The sequence below is a fragment of the Anguilla anguilla genome, chromosome 6 (assembly GCF_013347855.1).
Source record: "Anguilla anguilla isolate fAngAng1 chromosome 6, fAngAng1.pri, whole genome shotgun sequence".
Taxonomy (NCBI): Eukaryota; Metazoa; Chordata; class Actinopteri; order Anguilliformes; family Anguillidae; genus Anguilla; species Anguilla anguilla.
This window is the reverse complement of record NC_049206.1, coordinates 6177930-6201783: the sequence shown is the minus strand read 5'-3', so window position 1 is coordinate 6201783 and position 23854 is coordinate 6177930. Positions and strand designations below refer to the sequence as shown.

The 23854-nt window shown below is 45.6% G+C and overlaps 1 protein-coding gene across 8 annotated transcripts in view; it reads left to right on the top strand.

The window, feature by feature from the left end:
• Nucleotides 1-7449: 7449 nt before the first annotated feature.
• Nucleotides 7450-23854, top strand: part of tfa (transferrin-a) — a 78532-nt gene continuing 62127 nt past the window's right edge. For 4 of the 8 annotated variants that reach the window (XM_035423114.1, XM_035423115.1, XM_035423111.1 and 1 more), the window contains exons 1-12: nucleotides 7450-7607; nucleotides 7835-7986; nucleotides 8650-8752; nucleotides 9472-9663; nucleotides 10193-10340; nucleotides 11122-11177; nucleotides 12092-12255; nucleotides 12546-12696; nucleotides 13206-13375; nucleotides 14344-14440; nucleotides 14600-14788; nucleotides 15232-15382. In XM_035423114.1, the coding sequence (XP_035279005.1) occupies nucleotides 7568-7607; nucleotides 7835-7986; nucleotides 8650-8752; nucleotides 9472-9663; nucleotides 10193-10340; nucleotides 11122-11177; nucleotides 12092-12255; nucleotides 12546-12696; nucleotides 13206-13375; nucleotides 14344-14440; nucleotides 14600-14788; nucleotides 15232-15382 (1613 nt within the window). In that variant the 5' untranslated portion in view covers nucleotides 7450-7567. The remainder of the gene's footprint in view (nucleotides 7608-7834; nucleotides 7987-8649; nucleotides 8753-9471; nucleotides 9664-10192; nucleotides 10341-11121; nucleotides 11178-12091; nucleotides 12256-12545; nucleotides 12697-13205; nucleotides 13376-14343; nucleotides 14441-14599; nucleotides 14789-15231; nucleotides 15383-23854) is intronic. The other 4 variants (XM_035423113.1, XM_035423119.1, XM_035423116.1 and 1 more) reach the window with 1 other exon arrangement.

Sequence of the window (23854 nt, the reverse complement as noted above, 5' to 3'; positions counted from 1 at the left end):
TATGAAAAGATTTTTTTTTTTTTTTAACAATAGAAAATATTATTCCTGTGTGAATAGCAATGATTTTGGTGATGTTAAAAACTGCCGTGGGAGTACTTTAGCACAACTCGCCAGAGGAATTTTTTAACTGTATTTTTTTTTTGGGGGGGGGTGTGGGTGAGGGATAAGCAGGGTGTGTAAGTGGTCCTCAGTCCCATGCTTATCGTTGGCTTATCGCTGGGCCATCGCAGTGTCATAGACTGGCTCTCTGAGGTCGTTCGGCAGCTTTTCCAGTCAGAAGCAGATGCCTTTCCCCAGCCCTGTCAGGGTAGTCCTCTCCTGCAGCTCCTACCGGCTCCCACCCTCCCTGGGAAGATGGAGGAGGTTGGGCTAAAACAAGCCTGCATCCCTCTAGCTGTATGGGGTGGTGGGGGAGGGTTAGGGTCAGGCCCAGAGTGGTGGATCAGTTAGGACTATGACTTTGTCACTGTGGGGAGGCGGGGAGGCGGGGGGGGTTGGGGGCTTGGGGGGGGGGGGGGGGGGGGGGTTGGTAATTTGAATAGAGGTTCAGAGCGGGGAGTTTGTAAATAGCCTCCTAGCTTTGCTTTTTTGTTATATTTTATTTTTCGGCAAACCGCTGTCATTTGTATGTTGCAAGGTGCAGTTTTTAACAAAGTTTAGCTTGGATTTTTTAAGGACTCGTTTGAAAGCACGGTGGGCCAGTGTTTAGAACGGTGGGGAAACAGGCTTCATTATCGTTTTAGATGCAGAGAAACACAGGTTCGACCCCCCCCCCCCCCCCCCCCCCCATGCACTCGAACATCTCTGAGCTGTGATCTTACCTGGCTGGACTAGCTGTGTGCAGGTAGGCAGAAAGGGGTGGAGTCCAGGAAGGATCCCTTTGCTTATTTAAAAAAAAAAACCCTGCCCCGTCTCGCCTCGTTCCATGTGGTTCTGAAGCTGCTGGATGCATCCGGCAAAGTAGAATCTTTCCTGTATATAACGACACACAGCGTAGCAGTAGAGTTGTGTGTGAGAGACTGACTAAAAACAAGAAGAAAAAGACAAAAAAGTATGTGCTTTGAGGGACCAAACTTTTGTTTTTACACAACTTGTCTTAATATTGTAATATTTTCCTGCAAAAGAAAAAAAGAGAGAGACAAAAACAAATCAACCAATAAATAAGTGCTTTTCCAACACCTGTTGTTCTGACCTTCTGTGTTCTTAGCGAGGTAGTTTGCCTCAACTGGTGCACAGTATAAGTGGATTGTGTGTTTTAAAAAAGTGCTCCCTCTGCATGTTGCTGTGGATCAGAGCATCTGTCCTTGGTCGTGCGTGTGAGTGTGTGCATTTACAAGAGAGACGGACAGAGAGAGCTGGGTGCTTGTTACTTTTGGCCGGGGTACAGGCGTGTTACCCCTATTTCTGCAGATTTTGCGCACCCCTCCCATGTAGACCACATTCCAACGTTACTCACCCCCCACCCCCCACCCCCCACCCCCCCAAATCATCGATAAGCGTCTTGTAGCTGTTACCTCACAATGCGCCATCCACGGACTTGTTTTCTTTCGTCGGCTGTTTGCACGTTCTGCCCTGCTGGCCTCTGACAGTGTGCACGGGGTCAGATGGAGGGACAAGCACAGCTGTTGAAATATTGAGGCTACGCGCCCCCCTCTCCGCCCCCGCACTGAGGTCGGCACGGCCGGAGCGGGAGAACTCCGTCGCCGTGGCGGCAGGGCGTGATGTCACCGCTCCGGGATACCAACCCCCGGCTTCGAGACGGCTACGGCGAGGCCCGAGCTCGGGCCCGACCTTCACGCCACGCGTCGCGCGGCCTTCCTCTCCCTCGCAAGCCGGCCGCGACCACCGCGTCTGTCCGAGAGCAAGAGAGAGAGGAGGGAGAGAGCGAGAGAAGGGGGGGGGAGTGAGAGAGAGGGGGAGAGAGAGAAGGGGGGGTGGAGATAGAGTGTGGGGGGGGGGGCGGAGAGAGGGAGAAAGAGAGAGAGTGGGATTGTAGCAAGCGGCCACCTGCACGCCGCTCAGAGCTGAAAGTTCATACGAGCTTTCCCGGACGCGTAATCAATGGGGAGTTAAAGTGTGACGGTAGCATGCCCGGAACATGACCCTGGCATGTATGGATCGATCTTGGGAAGGGGGGGGGGCGTGGGTGGTCTCACGTTGTAATCTGGATGACCTGATCGGACAGCGAGGGGCCCAAGGGTAACGTTCTACCTGCTGTATCAGGGGGGAAACGCAATCTGTAATACCTCTGACCCTATGGGTTAGTCTCCATTGCTTCATACTGAACAGGAGCCACCCGGCAGTCCTCACAACGCGCCTCATTCACCAATATCTTCCTAAGTTTTTTCTTAAATTTGTTTTTGAGAAAGGTCCTAAGAAAAGTCTACGTCAGATTCGTGACGCGCTCTCAAACCGCAGAATTGTTCGTGCCTGTGTTCTTATAACGATGAATCTCATCGTCCTCGTAAATTGAAAGTGCGTGCCAGTTGTTCCTAATTAGCATAGGTAAACGCCCCGCCAATCCCCATAAAAGGGCGTGAGACTGCAGGGCCGTGTGCACATGCAGATTGTGCATTTGGACCTATTTTTTACAGTCTCTGATTTGGACCAGTCCTCGTGAAGTCAGAAATTCATCACGTGACCAAGTCGTATTTACGAGGTGTTTGCATTCGGGCGGTCATGGCATAAATTCATCACATGAACAGTACCTGTGTCTGCCGGGGATGTAAAGGAGGCGGACCAATGAGATCACCCACTGCTGATCACATGATAAATTTCCGACATTACGAGTTGCCGAGGACCTGCGGAACGCACGACAACGGAAGCGAGTCATGAACTCCGTTGTTTGTTGTTATTAGCGTCATGCCATTAACGGAAGGTACTTGGTACATGTAGGCTAACTGTTAACAATCATGTACACACATTATGATCGAGAAATGAAAATTATGCAGATATATTTACCATTAACCTGGTACATTGTTTCTGTGTTTGCCATTTGTCCACCATGAAGTGTTAGTGTAGTGTTTGTTTATTTTAAAAGACCATAATGAAAATAATCATTACAAAAATATTAGAAATGATAAAAATATTATTGCAATTTAAATCCTATAATATTATACAACTGTAGAACTGAAGAAAACGCAATAACCAATTGTTTTGCACAAACATGTCAGCACTCAAATGTGCGTAAGTGTGCTCTTGACTGTGCATAGACTCTGTTCTTACCTAAGAACAAAACCGAAATAAGAGAACATTGGTGAATGTCAGAATCTTCGTGAAAACTGCGCAAGTGGGTTTTAAGAACATTCTTCTTAAGAACGGTTGGTGAGTGAGGCCCAATGTCACTGGAAAGTTTTGTCAATGCTATAACGCTGCCCACTACATGGTGGCAATGCTGTGAGGCCGGTTTTTGGCGGCTGGCCGGCCTCCACTTCTACGAAGTGTGCAACGAGAGACGCTGTCGTCAAAGGCATCGCCCTCCACCTCTGAACTCGCAAATTTTAAAAGTATTATGGGGGGGGGGGGTGGGGGAAAAAAAGCAGAAGTTCTGCACTTGCTGGTTTCTAAAAGCCCGTTGGGTGATCAATCGACTCGTGTGTGCTGTGGAGCGTTTATGTCACGAATTTCGTCAATAAATGCTCGGCAAAGAGTAGCTTGGCAGGGAGAACCGCAAAGCCGGAGACAACGTGGGGAAGGGCCAGGAGAGCTGTGGGCCAGAACCGCGCTGGGCAAACAGCGGCACATGTAACAGATGACGAAATGGAAACAAATAGGGTTATCAGATTCTCCGGTGTGTGTGTGTGTGTGTGTGTGTGCGTGCACGCATGCGTACGCATGTAAGTGCAAACAAACCTGGTCTTGCTGTGATTGATGAGGACCACAGAGAGTTCCTACTGGAAGCAGGCCGTGCCTTCGATGCCTAGAAGAAGCATTTCTTGCTAAACAGTTAAAATACCAGCCATTACTACAAGCCATAACAGAACTAGGGTGTAAGTGTCAACTTCTAGTTTTTATATTTTGGAAGCCATGGCCATGTCCACAGGCTTGTGGTCAGAGGTCTTAGGATAATGGGGCTGGCAAAATGGAGAGCAAAGCGACTAGCAGAATATTGCTCAGTTTCCTCCATTATAGGCAGTCGCGGTTTTTGGAGGAGAAGATGTTTCTTGTACCCATAATGTTTCCTGTCGGTGCAATTGAGATGCAAATGTCTAACCTGCATTTTGTTTGCGTTATCCCTACTGGTGTGCTTTCTGCTACTCAAGTGAAGGACACCAGACAGCAACTGAAATATATTTGGGTCCTTATGATGTATTTTATAAATGTGGACCTAAATAAAGAATTAAAATGTGTGTGTGTGAGAGGGGGGGGGGGGGCGGGGAGTAAAGCTCTTGCAGTGACCTCCCACCTGAGAGTTTCTGTGGGGGCAGTTCAGTGAAAATGCTGTTGGAGCACAGCATTAAAACGGCACTTTGCACACAGCTGAGACAGTTTTCAGACAGCGAGTGTGTGTGTGTGTGTGTTTTTTTTCACCCCTTCGATGTATACAAGACAACTGCATGACAAAACTCCGATCGGAGCTGCCCGCTCCCCCGACTCATCATGGCGTCTCCGCCGTTCGGCTTGCTCCTGGGTCTTTTTTTTTTTTCACCCTCGCCGTAGAGCCGCTGACTCACCGCCCGCCCTCCTCCGCACACGCTCACTGTGGCAGCGTCCCTGCATGAGGGGTGAGGGGTGACCAGGGGGGGCGGCAGTCCCTCCAGGTCCACTGAACTTTGCTCGGCAAACAGTGGAAGTGGGGGCCAGCGGGGAAGGGGGGGGGGGGCAGCTCCGATCCGAGTTTTTTCATGCAGTTGTCTTGTGCGGGCGGGGCGGTCATGACAAGGCACTTTTCCCACCAGCCCCTGGAGCCAGACTGGGAGACACAGAGAGGGAGATATGGGGAGATAGTTGCCAGAGCCATCGTCTGGAGAGTTGGCGGTTTGAGAGTCCCGACCCCTCTGGGCAAAAAAGCATCAAAGTTGTCCTTGAGCGAAGATACTTAACACCTCATTGCCCTTGGCGAGCTGGTTGGCATCTTGCATGCCTGCCGTTTGCCGTTGGGTGAATGGGTGAATGAGAGGCATTAATTGTAAAGCGATTTGTGTCCCCGTAGTGGAAAAAGCGCTTTATAAATGCAATCTGCTTCAATATTTGTATTGAGATGTGGCAACGGTAGCCTGTGACAGCCACTGCCCAATCACGGAAAGCCACCTCCTCTTAGGTGGAATCTGATTGGCCAGATGTGTCTGCAAGTTTGCACTTTCGCATGTCAAAGGGATGGTCCTCTCTCTGATTTTTTTTTTCTCAGTTTTTTTTCTGTTGTTTCTCTGAGTACGATGTGGAAAAACCCAACAGACCTCCTCCATTCTGGAATGTTCTCTTGTCGGGAAGGAATTGAGCCAGCCAGTAAATTCTTCAAAGCCATGTGAGCCCCCCCCGCCCCCCAATCGGAAAAAAACCCCACATCGCACCACCATTGCTCCACCATGTCGATGGAGCAATCCGCATGTCATGTTATCTTAACAGCCTGAATTACCTAACGTGTGTCTATCCGGACTGCACGCCGTTTCTGTGCCCGGTTTCGAAGGCCCAGTTGTATTTTTGCGGGGTCGCCCGTGATGCCCGTTTCTTCTTAGGGGGAGCACTGCCTGGCGGGTCGCGGGTCACGGGTCGTCTCGCCAGAAGTGCAAAGCCCGCAGGCGTGCGGTTCGCACGCAACGCGTAGCGTAGTGGGGGATGGGGGGGGGGGGGGGGGGGGGGGGGGGGCAGTATAGTGTAATTTGGAAAGGGTACTGAGCGTGCAGGTTCAAATCCAGGGTAGGATACTGCTGGCGTGTCTTTGAACTATAACTATTTAAATAGTCTTTGGAGGAAGATTCCTTTGATGGCACATGGGATAGACGATAGCAACTGGTAAATCTAATGTAATGTAAGGGAGTCAATGAAGCAGAGCACAAGCTCTGAGGCTCCCTCAAAATCCAGCGTATGACCAGGATGGACCACCTGCCAGCCCAAATATGTTGAAAACATTCATTTTAGCAGAAGAGAGAGAGCGGTAACGGGAAAGGTTTTGGTGGGTTGGTTGGGGGGCGGGGGGTGGGGGAGGGGGGGGTGGGTATGTGAGCATAATAAGTTTGTTGTCATTGGTTCAGTTTCCTGAGCAAACACTCCCAATATCCAAGGCCACCTGATGGCCCAGTCAGGATCTGGCAGGAAATTCTGCCCCGAACCCAGTCAACCGCACACACCCTGGTCACTGGTCATGTCCAACTGCCGTGTGTACTGACAAAACATTATCATGTGCCCACTGGCTTGCGGTGTCAACCTGTGAGACCTTGTTCGGATTAGAAATTCCCAAATTTCTCAACACTCTCTGTTTGCTTTGCTTTGCTTGATTTAAAAAAAAAAAAAAGGAAAGAAAGGGAAAAGAAAAATCCGCACACAAAGAAAGAGATCTTGTCATAACCCATTTTGTCACACAGAGCACTTTGTGACACGTTTTAAACACAGTGCAGAAGTGTAATTTGAACGGGTTTTTGGGCGGGAACGGGGACGAGGCTGACGCCGGTCGGCCGTTCTGCCACTGGGCAACCTAGGGTCGCTCAAAGGTCGAGCTTTCTCGGCACCTAACCTGAATGATACCTGACCTGAATGGAGCAGATTTCTTCTTCTTCTTCAGCTGTATCTTTCTTCACAGCCAGATTCATTTAAAAACTGATGCGCGTAAAACAATGTGAATGAGATACTGCCGTAACACGTGCGTAAATAAAGCCGCTTTTCCACCGCATGGTACCGGCTCAACTCTACTCGCTGTTGGTACCAGGTACTTTGTTTTCCACTACAGACAGTACCCCCGTCAATGTAGCTGGTTGTCATATAGCGACACCGCATGAAACGCGTTGCTCTGACCACTCAGTGGTCTGCAGTGCTTTCACGTCAACCTTTTGGTATCGCCTCAGCTCGCTTGGAACCTCGACGGAGGTGATACCAAAAAAAGTACCTGGTACTATCCACAACTTTTGCCCGATGGAAAACCAAAAAAGTCGAGTCGGTGGAAAAGCGACTTTAGAACCAGCAACATCTGAGCTACAAGCTCATTTTACTTAGTATTGATGTTGTTTTTCACCTTTTTGCACCTTGATAAGTTGTTTGTGGACATGTACACAAATACTGGGGAGACTCATTGTCATTACATTGCTGCTCACATTCAACACTTGCTAGCATACCATTAACATACAGGGGAATTTGCGCGGCAATCCCAACGTGAAGAAACGACCTGTAGCCTACCAAATTGACCCGAAACAATTCCCTCCATTTCAGGAACGGATCACGAGCCCCCGCACACCCGTGGTCGTGTTTGCCGGTGTATTATGCGTCCAGATATGTGGACCAGGTATTGGGAATGCTTGAACAAACAGAGTTTTTTTCCAGCAAACTCAGCCCACCCGTCGCGTATAAAAGGCGCGGGGCTGGCCTGGTTTTCATCTGCACTTTTCCCAATCGGTAACAACGCCAGAATCCCACAGACATGAAGGCTGTCGTGTCTTTGCTCCTCATTGGATGCCTCGGTAAAGTACCGAACCTTCTGTTCCCTAATAAAAAGAATTATATAAATTAACGTTAAAAATGATGAGGAACAATGGTTAGAATGACGATGCAACTGTTTGACCACTGTCTCTCCGAGTGTTAGCGCTGCAATTAAGAGTCGTGCACGGCAATGATGGGGCAAAAAGTACGATCATTAGAATAACCGTGTCAGGTGTGGCGCTGCTGTCTGGTCGCTTTCCCCCCACAGCCTCGGCACTGGCAGCTCCTCCGGTGAAATGGTGCGCGCAGTCTGAAGCAGAGAAGAAGAAATGTGACGACCTAGCGGGCAAAAATGAACTGAAGGACCTTTTGACGTGCGTGCAGAAAGAAGGGGCAGATGGTTGCATAAAAGCCATTAAGGTGAGTGGACGGCGCTGTCACTCTATCGCCGGCATCTATGGCGAAAAGTCTGATTGATGTGAATTTCAAAGCGTCTGACGTTAATATACGTCTGACTAATGATTAAAAACATTTTTGCTCATAACAGCTTTTAGTTTTTAGTACGGTTTTTAAAATACATATAAAAGCCTATAATAGATTGTGCGGGTGAAATTAAAGAAAAGAACGGTGCCTGCTGGCGAAGAAAGTAATGTATTTAGGAAAAAATAGTCCTTCGTGCATTTTGCATCTCTCTCTCTCGCTCTCTCTCTCTGGCTGTGTACCTCAGCAGGAAAAAAAGTAGAAGCGGGGGTAACGGTGAGCATCATTGAGATGCATAAGTCTCTCATCAGATCAAGGGTGTCAGCAGACTTCAGTAAGATGCAGGACATTTGTGTTTTTTCAGGATAGGTGGTGCCATGGGGAGGCTGAGTGTAGGCTGGAGGGAGGAGAATTAGTATTTAACAGCATACTAAGATGATGGTGTAACCAATGATTTGTGTTAATTGTGCGTTCTATTGTTTTTCTTTCTCCCTTTGTTTTTTATATATGTATATATTTTGTTTTTCTTAATTTTGGTTTGTTGTTGCCATTGGCTGTGTATTGTACAATAAAGGTTTGTTAAAACTCAAAACTCTCTCTCAGGCTAGGGATGCAGATGCTGTTACCCTAGATGGAGGTGATATCTACCATGCTGGACTCGAAAACTACGACCTGCACCCGATCATCGCCGAGGACTACGGCCCAGGTAGGCCAGGGGGTTTCGACACGGCAGTGAAGGGTGAAGGTTATGATAAGAATACAGCTATGTTGATATCATGAATCATAGGTCAATACATTATATATACATGGAAATAAACACCATAGAGCAGGGGTCCTCAATCTTATCCAGAAAGGGCCGGTGTGGGTGCAGGCTTTCATTCCAACCAAGCAGTTACACACCTGATTCTACTAATCAACCACTAGAGTCTTTGCTAAGGACCTTGATTAGTAGAACAGGTGTGTTCCTGCACCCAGACCGGCCCTTTCTGGATAAGATTGAGGATGCATAGCTATATAACTCCAGCAGGGGGGCTTGTGTGCCCTGTCTCGTTTTTTTTTTCTCAATGATAAAATGGCTAGGACTACAGTGGCCCACATTTGACTCCAGAGCTACTGGTTGAAAATTCCTGATATAAAGGATTGCAGCACCGTTAATGGGGTGGTGGGGCAAGGGGGAGGAGGGGGGAGTTCATGTGTAGAGGCAATCTTTTTCAACAGAGAATCGTTCCTTTGTGATGAATGGTATGATATTTGTCTATGTGCTTCCTTAATCTAATACTGTTGAATGCTCAGTCGGTGATTACAGGTTCTATGTTGCATAAACGGAGGGAGCGGGGTAAAGGCACAGACACAGACAGTGGGGTTGAGAGAGAGAGAAAGCAGGGTGAAAACTCACTAAGTTGTCTCCACCCCCTTCCCCTGTAGGTTCTGACACCTGCTACTACGCTGTTGCCGTGGCAAAGGTGGGCACCAACTTCGGGTTCAATGATCTGAACAGGAAGAAGTCATGTCACACGGGCCTGGGGAAGTCTGCTGGTTGGAAAATTCCCATCGGTACTCTGCTAGCTCAGAATCGGATCTCCTGGGGTGGAATCGACGATGAAAGTCTTGTGAAAGGTGATCTGCCGCACTGCACTGTGGGCCATGTAGTTTCTTTTAGGCCATGCAGTGAAATAGGTCCAAGGAGACATTCCCATGATATTGCCTTATTGTGTTGAGAACACCGGTGGCGGATGAAAAGGACAGGAGTGAAAGTCATGTTTGCCAGTGCGATGAAAAGTGTTACGGTAACTCTGTGTGCATGAATGTGTATAAATCCTTGCCCGTGTGTTTAAATGTGCTTACAGCACGTGTAAGCATGTTCTTAACACATTTCAACATGTCTGGGCATATTTCAGTGCGCTTTTAAACATTTTCAACATGCCTATGTGTGTTTCTGTGCATTTTCAAACATGTTTCAGTGCATTTTTAAGCATGTTTCAGAGTATTTTTGTCATGTTTCAGGGCATTGTAAAACATGCTTCAGTATGTTTTTAAACATGTTTTAGTGCATTTTTAAACACGCTTCAGTGTATTTTTGTCATGTTTCAGTGCATTTTTAAGCATGTTTCAGTGCACTGAAATGCATTTTCCGTTTTCTCTGCAGCCGTGTCAGAGTTCTTCTCTGAAAGTTGTGTTCCGGGAGCTGACCAGGATATGCACGCTAAGAAGTACAACAACCTGTGTAGTCTGTGCGGGAACGACTGCTCCCGTACACACAAGAATCCCTACTATGACTACAGTGGAGCCTTCAAGTGAGTCCCACAGCGCCCCCTGCAGGGCTACCATTGCTTTTATTTCTGATCTCTCCCTATCTACCCCATGATCTTCATCCCTGGTCCTGGTCCCGAGAAAACTGCTGCCTGCCAGGGTCAGAAATGAAAATCTCTGGTTTACCATATTGCACAGGGTGTGCAAACAAAATAATTTTTAATCGTCATAGATATTAGGGGTGGCTGACTACCGACTATGGAGAATATTCTGTCTCTGACTATCACACAAATAAAGTTGGAGATTTCCTTCTTTGGAAAAATAGTTGAAATTTCATGAGAAAATGGGAAACTAGTTAGAACATAAAAACCAGTCAGAAATTTTATTTTAAGTGGACGGTACAACTGCCTTCTCTCAGCATGAACAACGTGGTTGATGTACATTTTTCAGTTCTGCTATGTCCGTGCTGTGTCTGTCTTCAAACCATTGACATACACAGAAAAAGGCTAATATGAGTGTTGGACCACATTGAGAGGGACATTTTAATATTGGCTCTATCCAGCATGTTCAGTTTAGGCTTTGGGGTGGGTAAGGAATGGGGCTGCAGGTTTCATTCCCAGGCAGGACACTACTGTTGCACGCCCAAGTAAAGTGCTTAACCTGAGTTGCTTTAGTGTGCTTTGATTTGTGATTTCATACATGGATTCGGTTTTTTTTTTAATTAAAAAAAAAAAAAGACAAAGTAAAATTTTCTGTGTGTTTGGAGTCACTCTTAAGAAAATAAATATGGGTTGTCGGACATCTTATCCTTTTCTCTCTTGTCAGGTGCCTGGTGGAGCGTGGTGGTGATGTAGCCTTTGTGAAACATACGACAGTCCCAGGTAATCACAAATTCACCAATTCAAATTGTGCCTTATTGGCCTGACAGAGCGCAGCGAACCTTTTGCAAATTAGTCCACTGGTGTACAGTTGTGGCTAAGCAGTCAAGATGAGGTATCTGGTGTTAAAAGAATGCAAAAGAGAAGGATGAAGGATGAATATGATGAACAGCCCTGTTGTTAGCAGAAGGGGACCAAGTCTGGCACTAATGGCGGTCCGATTGGCACTTGCTTGCTGTGTAATATGAAATATGTAATATGTGTTAATAAGACTTGTGTGAACTGATGACAAATGTGCTGATGCTGACGTCAATGCTCACGTTACTCTCATAGACCTTAAAAAAACCCAATATGGACAAAGTGACTGTGCCCTTACCCATAGACATTCGAGTGATACGCTGTGAATAGGCAGCGATGCAAGATGTCCCTGATTGGTCCACAAAATTTTCAAATATTCTCAAAATGATACAATAACTTAACAAATTGACACATACGGATACACTAGACAAAGAAAAAACCCCTATCGTTGATGTAAAAATGATTGACTTCATATTTTGACCGCATTGGTACTGTTGGCTTATAATTAATCTGGTGGCTGACAGACCTATACTGGAGCCAACCACACTGGCGCTAGAGAGCAGTGTCTCTCAACAACACCAGGAAGTGACCTTCAAACACTAAGCTTGGTCTTGGCCCCTTGGTTTCTCTTGCAGTTTTTTCTTTGTCCTTTTCTGGAGAGAAGCTAGGGCCATGTCTGAAACAGCTGATTTGCTTACTATTGAGTGTACAAGTTGCATACAAGTTGTACACAATTTGTGTACTCAGTAGTAGGCAGGCATGCTGTTTCAGACAAGGCCTACCAGTCACAGCATGTGCATAACTGACTCCGCCTCCTGTTTCCTACTTCCCGTTTGTAGACTCAGAGAAATCAAAATACGAGCTGCTGTGTAAGGATGGCACCAGGAAGAGCGTCAATGACTTTGCTACATGCTACCTGGCCAGAGTGCCCGCCCATGCTGTGGTCAGCCGTAAGGACGCAGACCTGACTGAACGTATCTGGCAAATGCTTCAGACAGCCATGGTACACTCCTTACCTGTACACCTGAAACACCTGTGCTGTCCATCAGTCGTACCCTCGCTGCTCACCTGTGTCATGTGCAACCGACTCACCTGACAATGTCACATCTGTACCATCCTTCTTTACACCCGGGCCACTACACCTGCACCACTGGCCTGTACACTTGTACCATTCACCTGCCACACCTATATGTCTCCCCCCATATGGCTGCGCCAGCTCAACCAGAGCTTCTGTTGTGGAATGGGTGGTCAGGTTCTAATCCGGTTGTGTTTGTGCCTGTGTGTGTGCAACAGAAATTTTCCCTTTTCTCGTCCACCAACTACAAAGCCAAGGACCTGCTCTTCAAAGACTCCACTGTCAAACTGGTCCAGATTCCCAAGAGCACAGAGAGCTTCCTTTACCTGGGTGCAGAGTATATGAGCATCGTCCGCTCGCTGCAGAAAGGTGAGACACATACGCACACACAGGCACATGCGCACACACATGCATGCATACATGCACTCGCATGCAAGCACACACATGCGCACACACACGTGCGTGCGCACACACACAAAGGCGTGCACACATACACACACACACAGTGCATCAGCAGGAGCCATATGCGCACACACATACACACACACACCCGCATGCACACGGACACACGCGCACTCACATGCACGCACACATGTGCACGCACACACGCACAGACGAACACACACGTGCACACGCACACACGTACACACAAACACCCACGCACACAAACACACACACATACACGCACGCACACACAAAGAGACGCACATGCACACATGCTCACACACAAACATGCACACACATATACACGCACACACACACACACGCACGCACACTCACTCTGACACACACACATACACACGCACACAATGTATCAGCAGGAGCCATATCCGTGTCCGGCTGGCTCATTTGTGCTTGGCGGATCCCCTTGCCCACAGCTGGCACTGACATGAAGCGGGATGCCAAGGAGGTGAAGTGGTGCGCGGTGGGGCTTGAGGAGACCAAAAAATGCGATAACTGGGGCTCAAGCATCGATGCAGACTCTGGAAAAGACAAGATCAGCTGTGCTACTGCACCCACCGTGGACAACTGCATAAAAAAGATCATGGTATAACATGGTTCATTACACGGCTTTGTTCAATTTTCGATTCTGATTGGTCACTTTAGGCATTCAGTGGTCAGATATTACTTTATAATGACTGCTGCTATGCGTAACAGTCCGATTTAACCTAGAACTGTTCATATCACTCCGCAGAAAGACGTGCCACAGCTGACAACTTTTTTTGTGATTGTGCCTAGTTGTATGACTTACGCTAGCTGTACGGTACATTCATCTGATTTGCAGTGGGCGAAGAGAAAACTGACCTAGTGTTAGCGACATTACAAAAGGTGTGAGGCTGAATCAGAGGCCGGGGAGCAAATAAATGCCGGCGACACTGACAGAGTCAGGAGAGAGACAGTGAGCCAGAATTACAGAGGCACAGCAAAATAATAAAAGGCAGAGCAGAATAATAAAAAATAAAAAGTAGTTGTCTTTCAGCTATCGATACAGCGGTTTTGTGTTGTCTGGTCCAGGTAGACAGTGTTATGCCATTGATGTCAGGAGACAGTCCGTTATTACATTTTATGCTAATTTGTATTAAGGAGAGTCCGATGACCTACTAGTGTCAACTTGCCTTGTATCTTGCTCCAGCACCCTGTTAGCCGATGCTCCTGAATAGGCAAGCATGCTGTGACATGAGGCGGTCAGCTATGGGTAAACAATGGCCTTCACAGAGGCAAGCCCCCTCCCCTCTGCGGCTGCCTTTATTTCTCAATAGCTGACCGCCTCGTCAGGGATTATGCCTTACATAACAAGATCCGGGAGGGGGGGGGGGGTGTGTTAAAAGATACAGAAACAATTTTTTGGGAAGGACAGTTAAATTTCTCTCTTGCTGCTTCTCTCTTCCTCTCCTTTTGTTCCTTCTTTATTTCTTTGTCTCCGTCTCTCTCCCTCTATCTCTCTCTCATCTCTTTTTATTCATGTGTGTCTCTACCTATTTCTATCTCTCTTTATGTTTCTCTCACTCATCTCAGCGTAAAGAGGCAGATGCCATGACGTTGGATGGAGGGGAGTTGTACACTGCGGGGTTGTGTGGCCTGGTTCCGGTCATGGCGGAGCAGTATGATGAAGGTACCGGTCAAACACAGAACCGCCGTCAGAACCACCTTCAGAACCACCCCTGATAGGCTGGTTTATCTGTCCCAACCATCTCTACATCCACCAATTCCCTCATTTGGAACCACATTATTTATAATGTAATTTTATATCTCTGTCTGTTTCTATTCACAGCTAAATGTAGTAATTCTGGAGATACCCCCGCCTCCTCTTACTATGCTGTTGCCGTGGCGAAGAAGGGCACAGGCTTCTCCTGGGCTGACCTGAGGGGCAAGAAGTCGTGTCACACTGGAATGGGGCGCACTGCGGGCTGGAATGTCCCCATGGGTCTCATCCACAAGGACACAAATGACTGTGAATTCTGTGAGTAGTGTTGGGGGTCATGGGTCACAGGCCTGAGAGTGCTGGCAAAGTGTTATAGTGACACTGAAGCCGTGACGCTGAATGTGTTCTGTGTGTGTGTGTGTGTGTGTGTATGTGTGCGTTGGAGCACTCTGGAGGGGTGTCATTTGTCAACCCTGTACACATACACACACAACTGAGTAGGTTCCCATTTTTTAAAATTATATTTTTATATTGTAATTAAATGAATGTTATTTATGTTAAAGTGAGAACATTACCACAAAAGCTATAATAACTGGAATGGCTGTCCCTTGTCTCATTGATTGGGAGTAGCCGTTCCATCTGAAATGCAGTTCACTGGGTTTGTGGTCACGGGCTCTGCAGTGGACAACACAGAGAGAAGGGGGCCACTGCTTACCGTTTTTTTCGCCGTTTGGAGGTTACGTTGCTCCCTCGTTTTACAGCCAGTTTCTTCAGCGAGAGCTGTGCCCCTGGGGCCGACGAGGGGTCCAGTCTGTGCAAACTGTGCGTCGGCAAGGGAAAGGACAACGTGGGAGGCGTCAAGTGCAGAGCTAGCACAGAGGAGCTTTACTTTGGCTATGCCGGAGCGTTCAGGTACAGGCTGCACAACCTTCATCCTCTCTCTTTCTGTCTTTCTCTTTCCGTTTCTCTCTCTCCCTGTGTCTATCTCTCTCTCTCTCACCCTCTCTCTGTTTTTCTCCTCTCTCTCCCTGTCTCTCTCTCTCTCCCTCCTTGTCTCTATCTCTCTCACCCTTCCTCTGTTTTCTCCTCTCTCTCCGTCTCTATCTCTCTCTCCATCTCTTTCTTCTGTGTGATGTGCACAGTTCTTCACTTTCTCTATATTCTGCTATCAGTTGTTTCTCTGTTGCTGCACATGCGTGACGTGAGTAGACTGGTTTTGTTTTTCCCTCCCTGTGTGTGTGTGTGTATTGGTCCCTCTGTCAGTGATGTGTAAGGCACATTTATACTTTGCGTGTGTTACATTACATTGCCGGCCTTTATCAGACTCTCTTAACCAGAGCGACTTACACAACGTTTTTACACAGCATTTACATCGCATCCATTTATACAGCTGGATATACACTGAAGCAATATATATACTTAAGTACCTTGCTCAAGGGTACAACCGTGTCCTGCCAGTGAATCAAACCTGTGACCTTTAGGTTACAAGACCAGCTCCTTTCCCATTATACTTTGAGTCGCACTATGTGTGTGGTGTGTGTGTGTAATGTCCTCCACTGTCTGTGTTATGCATTTGTTTTTTGTTTCTCTCTGTGTGCACATGATGTGTCTGACCTCCCTCTCCCTGTCTGCAAGGTGCCTGGCAGAGGGTGGTGGTGATGTTGCCTTTGTGAAACACACAATTGTGGGAGAGAACAGTGATGGTAAGAACTGTCTTTAGCACTAGCATGAAGTCATCTATCTAAACATATATGAGCTGTATAGACTCTGTCTATACAGTATATAGCTGTATAGAAAAGTATTAACATTTCCATTTGTATATTTAGCAGACCCACCCTCAGTGAAAAGACAAAGAAAGCTTGCATGTTTTTAAACAGATCCATTTAAACAGCTGGATATTTACTGAAGCTACTCTAAATAGGCTAAATATCCTTCACAACATGTGTTTGTGTGTGTATGTATACGTGTGTGTGTGTGTGTGCGCGTGACTGTGCATGCCTGTGTGTGTCCATGCATGCATACAAGCATGCATCTGTGTGCATGCATGTGTGCATGCATGCGTGTGTGCGCGTATACCTGCATGTGTGTGTGTGCGCATGCCTGTGTTTGTGCATGTATGTGCACACTCGTATGTGTGTGTGTGCGCGCTTGTGTGTATGCATGCCTGTGTGTGTGTGTGTGTGTGCTTGTGTGTGTGTGTGTGTGTGTGTGCATGCCTGTGTGTGTGTGTGCGCTTGTGTGTATGCATGTGTGTGTGTGTGCGTGCTTGTGTGTGTGTGTGTGTGCGTGCTTGTGTGTGTGTGCATGCCTGTGTGTGTGTGTGTGCGTGCTTGTGTGTGTGTGTGTGCATGCCTGTGTGTGTGTGTGTGCGTGCTTGTGTGTGTGTGTGTGTGTGCGCTTGTGTGTATGCATGTGTGTGTGTGTGTGTGCGTGCTTGTGTGTGTGTGTGTGTGCGTGCTTGTGTGTGTGTGCATGCCTATGTGTGTGTGTGTGTGCGTGCTTGTGTGTGTGTGTGTGTGTGCATGCCTGTGTGTGTGTGTGTGTGTGTGTGTGCATGCCTGTGTGTGTGTGTGTGTGCGTGCTTGTGTGTGTGTGTGTGCATGCCTGTGTGTGTGTGTGTGTGTGCGTGCTTGTGTGTGTGTGTGCGCTGCAGACCATCTCATCCTAATCTCTGCCTAGGAAACGGTCCCTCCTGGGCGTCGGCCCTGAAGTCTGCTGATTTTGAGCTGCTGTGCCGTGATAATACAAGGGCCCCGGTTTCTGACTACGTGAAATGTCACCTGGCCAAAGTGCCCGCCCACACCGTCGTGACCCGGCCCGAGATGCAGGACCAGGTGGTGGCTTTCCTGAAGGACCAGGAGGTGGGCAGGACCAAAAAACCGTGCTCCTAAAATTCAGTACACCTGAACCGCAGCATTTGTACCGTAAGAATGTTGACTAATAAATGAGGTTTATTCTGGGGGGTTCACTACAAAGGAAGCTTAACATAACCAGGGTTCCTTTCCATTAGCTGGCTTGACAAAACCTTACAACCGCAATCGGGTGTAACCAGTATCGTGAAGGCGGTTATCAACATGCTGAGTGAACATGGGCTTTGTTAATTGAGCTCTGTGCGTGTTCCCATAAAAGGGGCATTGTTGTTGACCGTACTCGAGCAGCTTAATTCTGTCCTGAGGAATAAAGACTAAAAGGACTAAATAAAGAATATAAAGCAGTTAAAATGGTTAAAACAACACCGTTGCCACCAACAAAGCCAGGGAGGAGCATTGGAAAAAAAATGCTAATCGTGTAAATACCTTATTTACATTACCATTCATAACAAATAGATCGACATACTTTCTGATTGTCCTTCAGTTTATTTCAAGTGACGACTGCACATTCAAGAGTTCCAAAACTTTAAACTTTATACAGCACTAAAATCTTTAAAATCTGGCCCGGAGCAATCACACCAAAATGTATTCACAATCTCAAGGATACACTGATATCAGTGGCTTATCACTATACCGTGATTAAGGAATACGTGGATATAGACATATATGGTCAAAGGAGCTTGCATGTGTATTGTATTCCTTTGAGAATCTTTATCTTTCATAGAGCGTATCCTTGGGGAAAGCCAGCGGAATATGTTGGTGTAAATAATTTTGCACCGCAAAGACACCCCTGAGTATATCTGCACCTAGTTCTTCCCCCAGGAATGCCTTTAAGTACATACAGGTGTGATGTTCAGGTGTTCATACAGTATACTTTTGGAAATGTAGTGTAGCTTGCTATCCACATAATCTTGCTTTGTAGTATGCCCCCCAGACCTTGACAAAAAAAAAACTTTAACATAACATGCATGTGTTTCGCAGCCTATCCTGGTAGCTAAGAAATTTGCCCAGGTATTACAGTTTTGTGAGGTAACTTTAATACACATTCTCACACACACACACACACACACACGGGCCCAACTGCAAGTAGCTAGTTTCTGAACAGTCTTTTGTACCTTCTCCCGTAGAGCCTGTTCGGAATCAACGGCTCCAACACTGGCTTGTTTAAGATGTTCCAGTCCGAAGGGAGTAACCTCCTCTTTAAAGACTCCACCAAGTGTCTCCAGGAGGTGATTAAAGGCCAGAGTTTCAAGGACTTCCTGGGGAAAGAATATTACGACGCTGTGACCTCGCTCAAGACTTGCTCCACCAGCGTGTCAGGTAGGTTTTGTCTCGACCATTTTCCCTGCGTGTAACTGAAACCACACCGGACCATCCAGTTAACTGATAACCAACACCTAACCTGATAGCCTTGTTTGCATAATAACTGACACATAACCTGATAGCCATCAGGGTTTCCGCCAGTGTATTGCAAGCCCGGCGGCCCGCTGGGCCTAAGCATCGGGGATTTAAAAAAAAAAAAAAAATTTATGCATTTTTAAGATGTTTTTTTTAAACTACAGTTACAGTGGGTCGGCTTGTTGGAAAGCTCACGAGTGACATCTGTCGGTTAAAACGTGAACGCACTATTATAGTGCACTATATTAGGAAAACAGCAGGTCAGAGATCAGTGTTCTTTACCCTCATTGTGCATAGAGTGACGTTCAAAACTTGATGCTCCCAACTATCTCAAGCTAACGTTACCTAGCAAGGCACCATTTCTTTAGTAGGCTAACTAACCTCGTTACAAACTGTGTTATCACTTCATCTCGTCAGTAAGTACATTCTGTTTATATTAACTTAAGCAGTGTGTAGGTAACATTAAACTAGTAGCAAGAATGTAACGTTCAATACATTGTAACATTACATGATTTATTAATCGCCATCGAAATAACGACTTCACTTGTTTATTAATAACGTTAGCTTTATGACATTGATGTGCACGACAACGTGGTCATTTAGCTAACTTAGCTAGCTAGCCAAACAGTCAGTAACACAGATACATAGATATTTTGTTGTTGTTGAAATGCACCCAGCATTCCAAGGCTGCACATTGTTGTAAGATTCAGTAGCCAATCAGTAGGCAGTGTTGTGCATATCCCGCTCTTACAGCTTGTTTCCAGCCCAAACCACTGCAGAGAGCGCAAACTTTTTTTGTCAGTGACATTTCCTTCTGACATCTACGACGGCAATCGCAACCACAACATTTATTTTGTCTTTTTGTGTAGATATTTCCCTGGATAAAATCGCATGTATTATTATTATTTATTGGTAAAAACATTTACTTCATATCCAGGGAGATAGCCAACTACTTGCACATTACATGACATGTGTAGTCATTTCGTAATACGATCTTGTTTCAGGCTAGAAAATAACCCATTAATCCAGAGCAATTGCCTTAGAAATTGTCTTAGAATCTTTATTGCAAGAGAATGTATCAAGGCTAGCAGCCCGGATCAAATTTGTTGTGACAGCTGCCATCCAGAACAAACACCTGAGAGAGGCCGCCTGCGTGCGCGCCTCCCCCAAGGCGTTACGTCATTGTTTTGCAATGCGCAGCTGTCGTAAAAACATGCTGGCTTCAAGAAGCGGAATCGATAAGCTTGGAGGCATACGATTCCAATGAATGGGACAACTTGGAACCGGTTCTCGATTGTCATCCCTATTTAAATGTGCCCAGCATTCCAAGGCTTGTTGTAAGATTCAGTAGCCAATCAGGACTTTTCAAGTTTTTTTGTAGAGTGCAAAAACTTTGATATTATTTATTTTAATTTAATTTCTTTTGTTGTTGTTGAAAACACAGCATTCCAAGTCTGTACATTGTTGTCAGATTCTTTGTAAGACTATGCTGTGCTGTAAATAGTTATTTATTCAACACGCATTTTTAAAAAAACGACATATTTATAACAACATTCACATTACGTAGTCATATTTTCAAATCTCCAGTCAGCTTTTAGCACTGGCTTAATGTAGGGCCCTATGGAATCTGTGTTACAGCTTTTTTAAATTCTCAATTCCGCGATTCCGTCTGTGATTCTGTTATCACAGAAACTATAGGGCCTTACCTTAATTCTGCCATCGGTCTGTCGCTGGCCTGCGCCGGGCCCCCATCAAAAAAGACACCTGGCTGCCAACCTGTTTGTATGATAACTGACGTCTAACCTGATAACCCTGTTTGTATGATAACTGACGCCTAACCTGATAGCCCTGTTTGTATGATAACTGACGCCTAACCTGATAGCCCTGTTTGTATGATAACTGACGCCTAACCTGATAGCCCAGTTTGTATGATAACTGACGCCTAACCTGATAGCCCTGTTTGTATGATAACTGATGCCTAACCTGATAGCCCTGTTCATGCAATAACTGATGCCATGTTTTTCTTCCCCTCTTCTCTCGGGCCCACAGAACTGGAGAAGGCCTGCACTTTCCACACCTGCCAGCAGAAGGTGTAGAAGAGCATCACTCACACCCTCACAAACTCTTTGTTACACTTGCAGTTGGCCAGCCAACCACCTGTACGCATGAGAGCAGGGAGTTCTTTACTTTGTTCAGCTTCCAGTTTGTAAGAAAAATGTGCAAACGAAACACACACACACACACACACACAAAAACAAACAAAAAAATAAACTGCTTTTCCACCATCTACAGAAACAGAACTTATGTGTATGTGAGTGGCACCTGTTTGTGTGCACCTGCATGTGTGAAGCCGGCACATGTTCACTGGTGAAGGGATGGTGGCGGCCCTGGGGGACACAAGCCCCCCTCCCCGAAATTGTATTGGCCCTTGCTGATGCCCCACTCTCAGTGACTTTAAGCAATGTTAATCAAATGGATTGACACTTGATGTGAACACCACTGTAACCACAATCGTGATTGTAATCAACAACCCCTGCCCCCATTTCAAGCCCCCCCCCCCCCCCCCCACAAAATATTTTAAATATTTCTAGGATCACCCCTACATGTGATCACTTCTTTACAAATGGGAAGTCATAATTAGCCTGTTTACCTCTGGTATGCTTTACATGTTTTTACATATTTTTCTGTTCATATATTCAATTTCTGAAAGGCTCAAGATAACTGCCAGGGGTGTCATTTGTCTCTATTTTCATCGACTGTTTATTTCAAAAAACGCGAAAAGTTACACTTTTACCATGATCTCCACTTACTTCACTAAAACTACAGAACTGCACTCCTCCTTATTAATCTTTTCCTGACAAATGTTCCGCACAAATATATTGCAACTGGTATTTTTATTAATGATCTGAGTGACCACTGTGCCACTGCAGCTATACGCAACACTAAGATCTCTAAAACCAACCCCCATTTTCTCCAAAAACGTCATTTTAAACATTTTTCAGAACAATCGTTTTTACACGACCTGCACTATTGTGATTGGGGCAGGATCAGTCTCATTCCAGATGTTGAAATGGCTTGGACTTTCTTTAGGGACAATTTCTTGAAAATCTCAAACAAACATGCTCCTTTTAGAACTTATAGGATTAAACTGGGTCTGGCTGGCCAGGTGCTCCTGGGGATTCGCCTGGACTTCCACATACTTGCTGGTTAACAAATCTTCAAATAGCTGCACAAATCTGAAAATTAATGTGAGAATATGTGCAATGAGAGTTTCAAACTGGTACAACTAGAGCAAAGACAACTCGGTAATTACAAGCTCTCAAATCAACCTCTTACAACCTCAACTTTTGCAACAAATTTTTCAGTGTGCCTGTTCTACCAGCCAGGCAGATGAGCAAATTCAGGCTAGTTCTTATTTTGTCCATGATGTGGATTTTGTCATTTAAGTCCCACTTTTACCCGTTCATAAATTGGAATTTGCTTGCCACTGAGATTTTCTATATCCTTTCCCTGATCTGGATTTTTTTGTTTGCCAGTCATTAAAGGCTTGCAAGTCTATGACCTGAATTTTTTGGCTGGTGCAGGAGGTGGACTTTTGGTTTTTGGTCCAGGTACGGACTTTGCTAATGTTAATTTTACGTGGCTCTGCTCATGTTATTTTGACTTTGTGCTGTAGCACTTGCCTGGTATAGTCTTATTGGGATTTGGCTCGTCCTATGACCGTTACACTGCTTTTGGGCACACTTGTCCACAGTCCTTGATTTGTGTGAACTGAATTGGAGTTTGCTGTTTGCACTGGCGGACACGCAAGGATTAACTAAAAAAAATGTTTATTTTATGATTCCAGAGGTTCCAACTGACGATGCCCTTGTTCAGCAATATGAATACTGAGCACAAGCAATATTGCATGCTGGACCCCTCACTTAACCAACATATAAAATATATTCATGTGATTTAATTTAATAATTATTGTTGAAAATGCAAATTATCAATTAAATTGCTGAATTCATCGATAGGTCAGTTTATGGTAAACTGGTAGAATCAACCAACAAGTCAAAACAAGCTCTATATCTGGTTTTAAGATTAAATCTTTGAATTCAATACGAAGCAGTCAATTAGATTAATGAATTGAAATCATACATTTTTTTACTGAATGCGGGCTCACTACTTCTAAATTACAAAACAGAAGACATTAGACAATTAATTTGGAAATACCAGAAGAGAGAGAGAGAGAGAGAGAGAGAGATAAGCCTGACCTTGCTAAAGTGTTACCCACTTCCAGTTTAAGCACCACAAGATGAAAGGAAACCAGCTAAAAACAACCAAGGAACCACCACCAAAATCAAAATAGAAAAACTCTCCAAAACCAATGCAACACAACATCTTTTTCCTGTGGCCATCTTTAATACCTTAACCTTGACAATTGAAGCAGGGCTAAGCACTATGCTTTTATTATCAAAAGATTCCTGAACTAACTCTCTTTCTAACAAGATCAAACAAAAATATGTAAGGAGGTAATTCAGTTCAGCTCTTGAATACCGATAACAAGTATGGAAGTTTCTCTCTGCTTCTACAAGAAGATATTTGCTTGGATTGGTTTTTCTCCTGTGAGGAACACAATGTGTGGCCAATCGCATTTTAGAAAATAAAAAAATATTCAACTGCTGACTTCAAAGCTATGCTTCAAAGTAACGAGTAACGACAACCTTCATAGAAATGTAGTGGAGTCAAAAGTACAATATTTATCTTTCGAATGTAGTGGAGTAAAAGTCATAAGTTTCCAAAAAAATAAATACTCAAGTAAAGTACAGATACTCGAAAAATGTACTATTCAAGTAAATGTACTTTGTTACTGTCCACCCCTGGTTCCAGGTATTGGGAAAGCTTGAACAAACTCAGCCCACCCGTCAGGTATAAAAGCCGCGGCGCTAGCCTGGTTTTAATGTTCTCTTTTCTCAATCAGAAACAACACCACACTCCCATAAACATGAAGGCTGTCGTGTCTTTGCTCCTCATTGGTTGCCTCGGTAAAGTATTTAACCTTTGATTCACGAACACTGTCTCTCCAAGTGTTAGCGCTGCAATTAAGTAGGGATGGAGAGTCGACTCCAAAAGA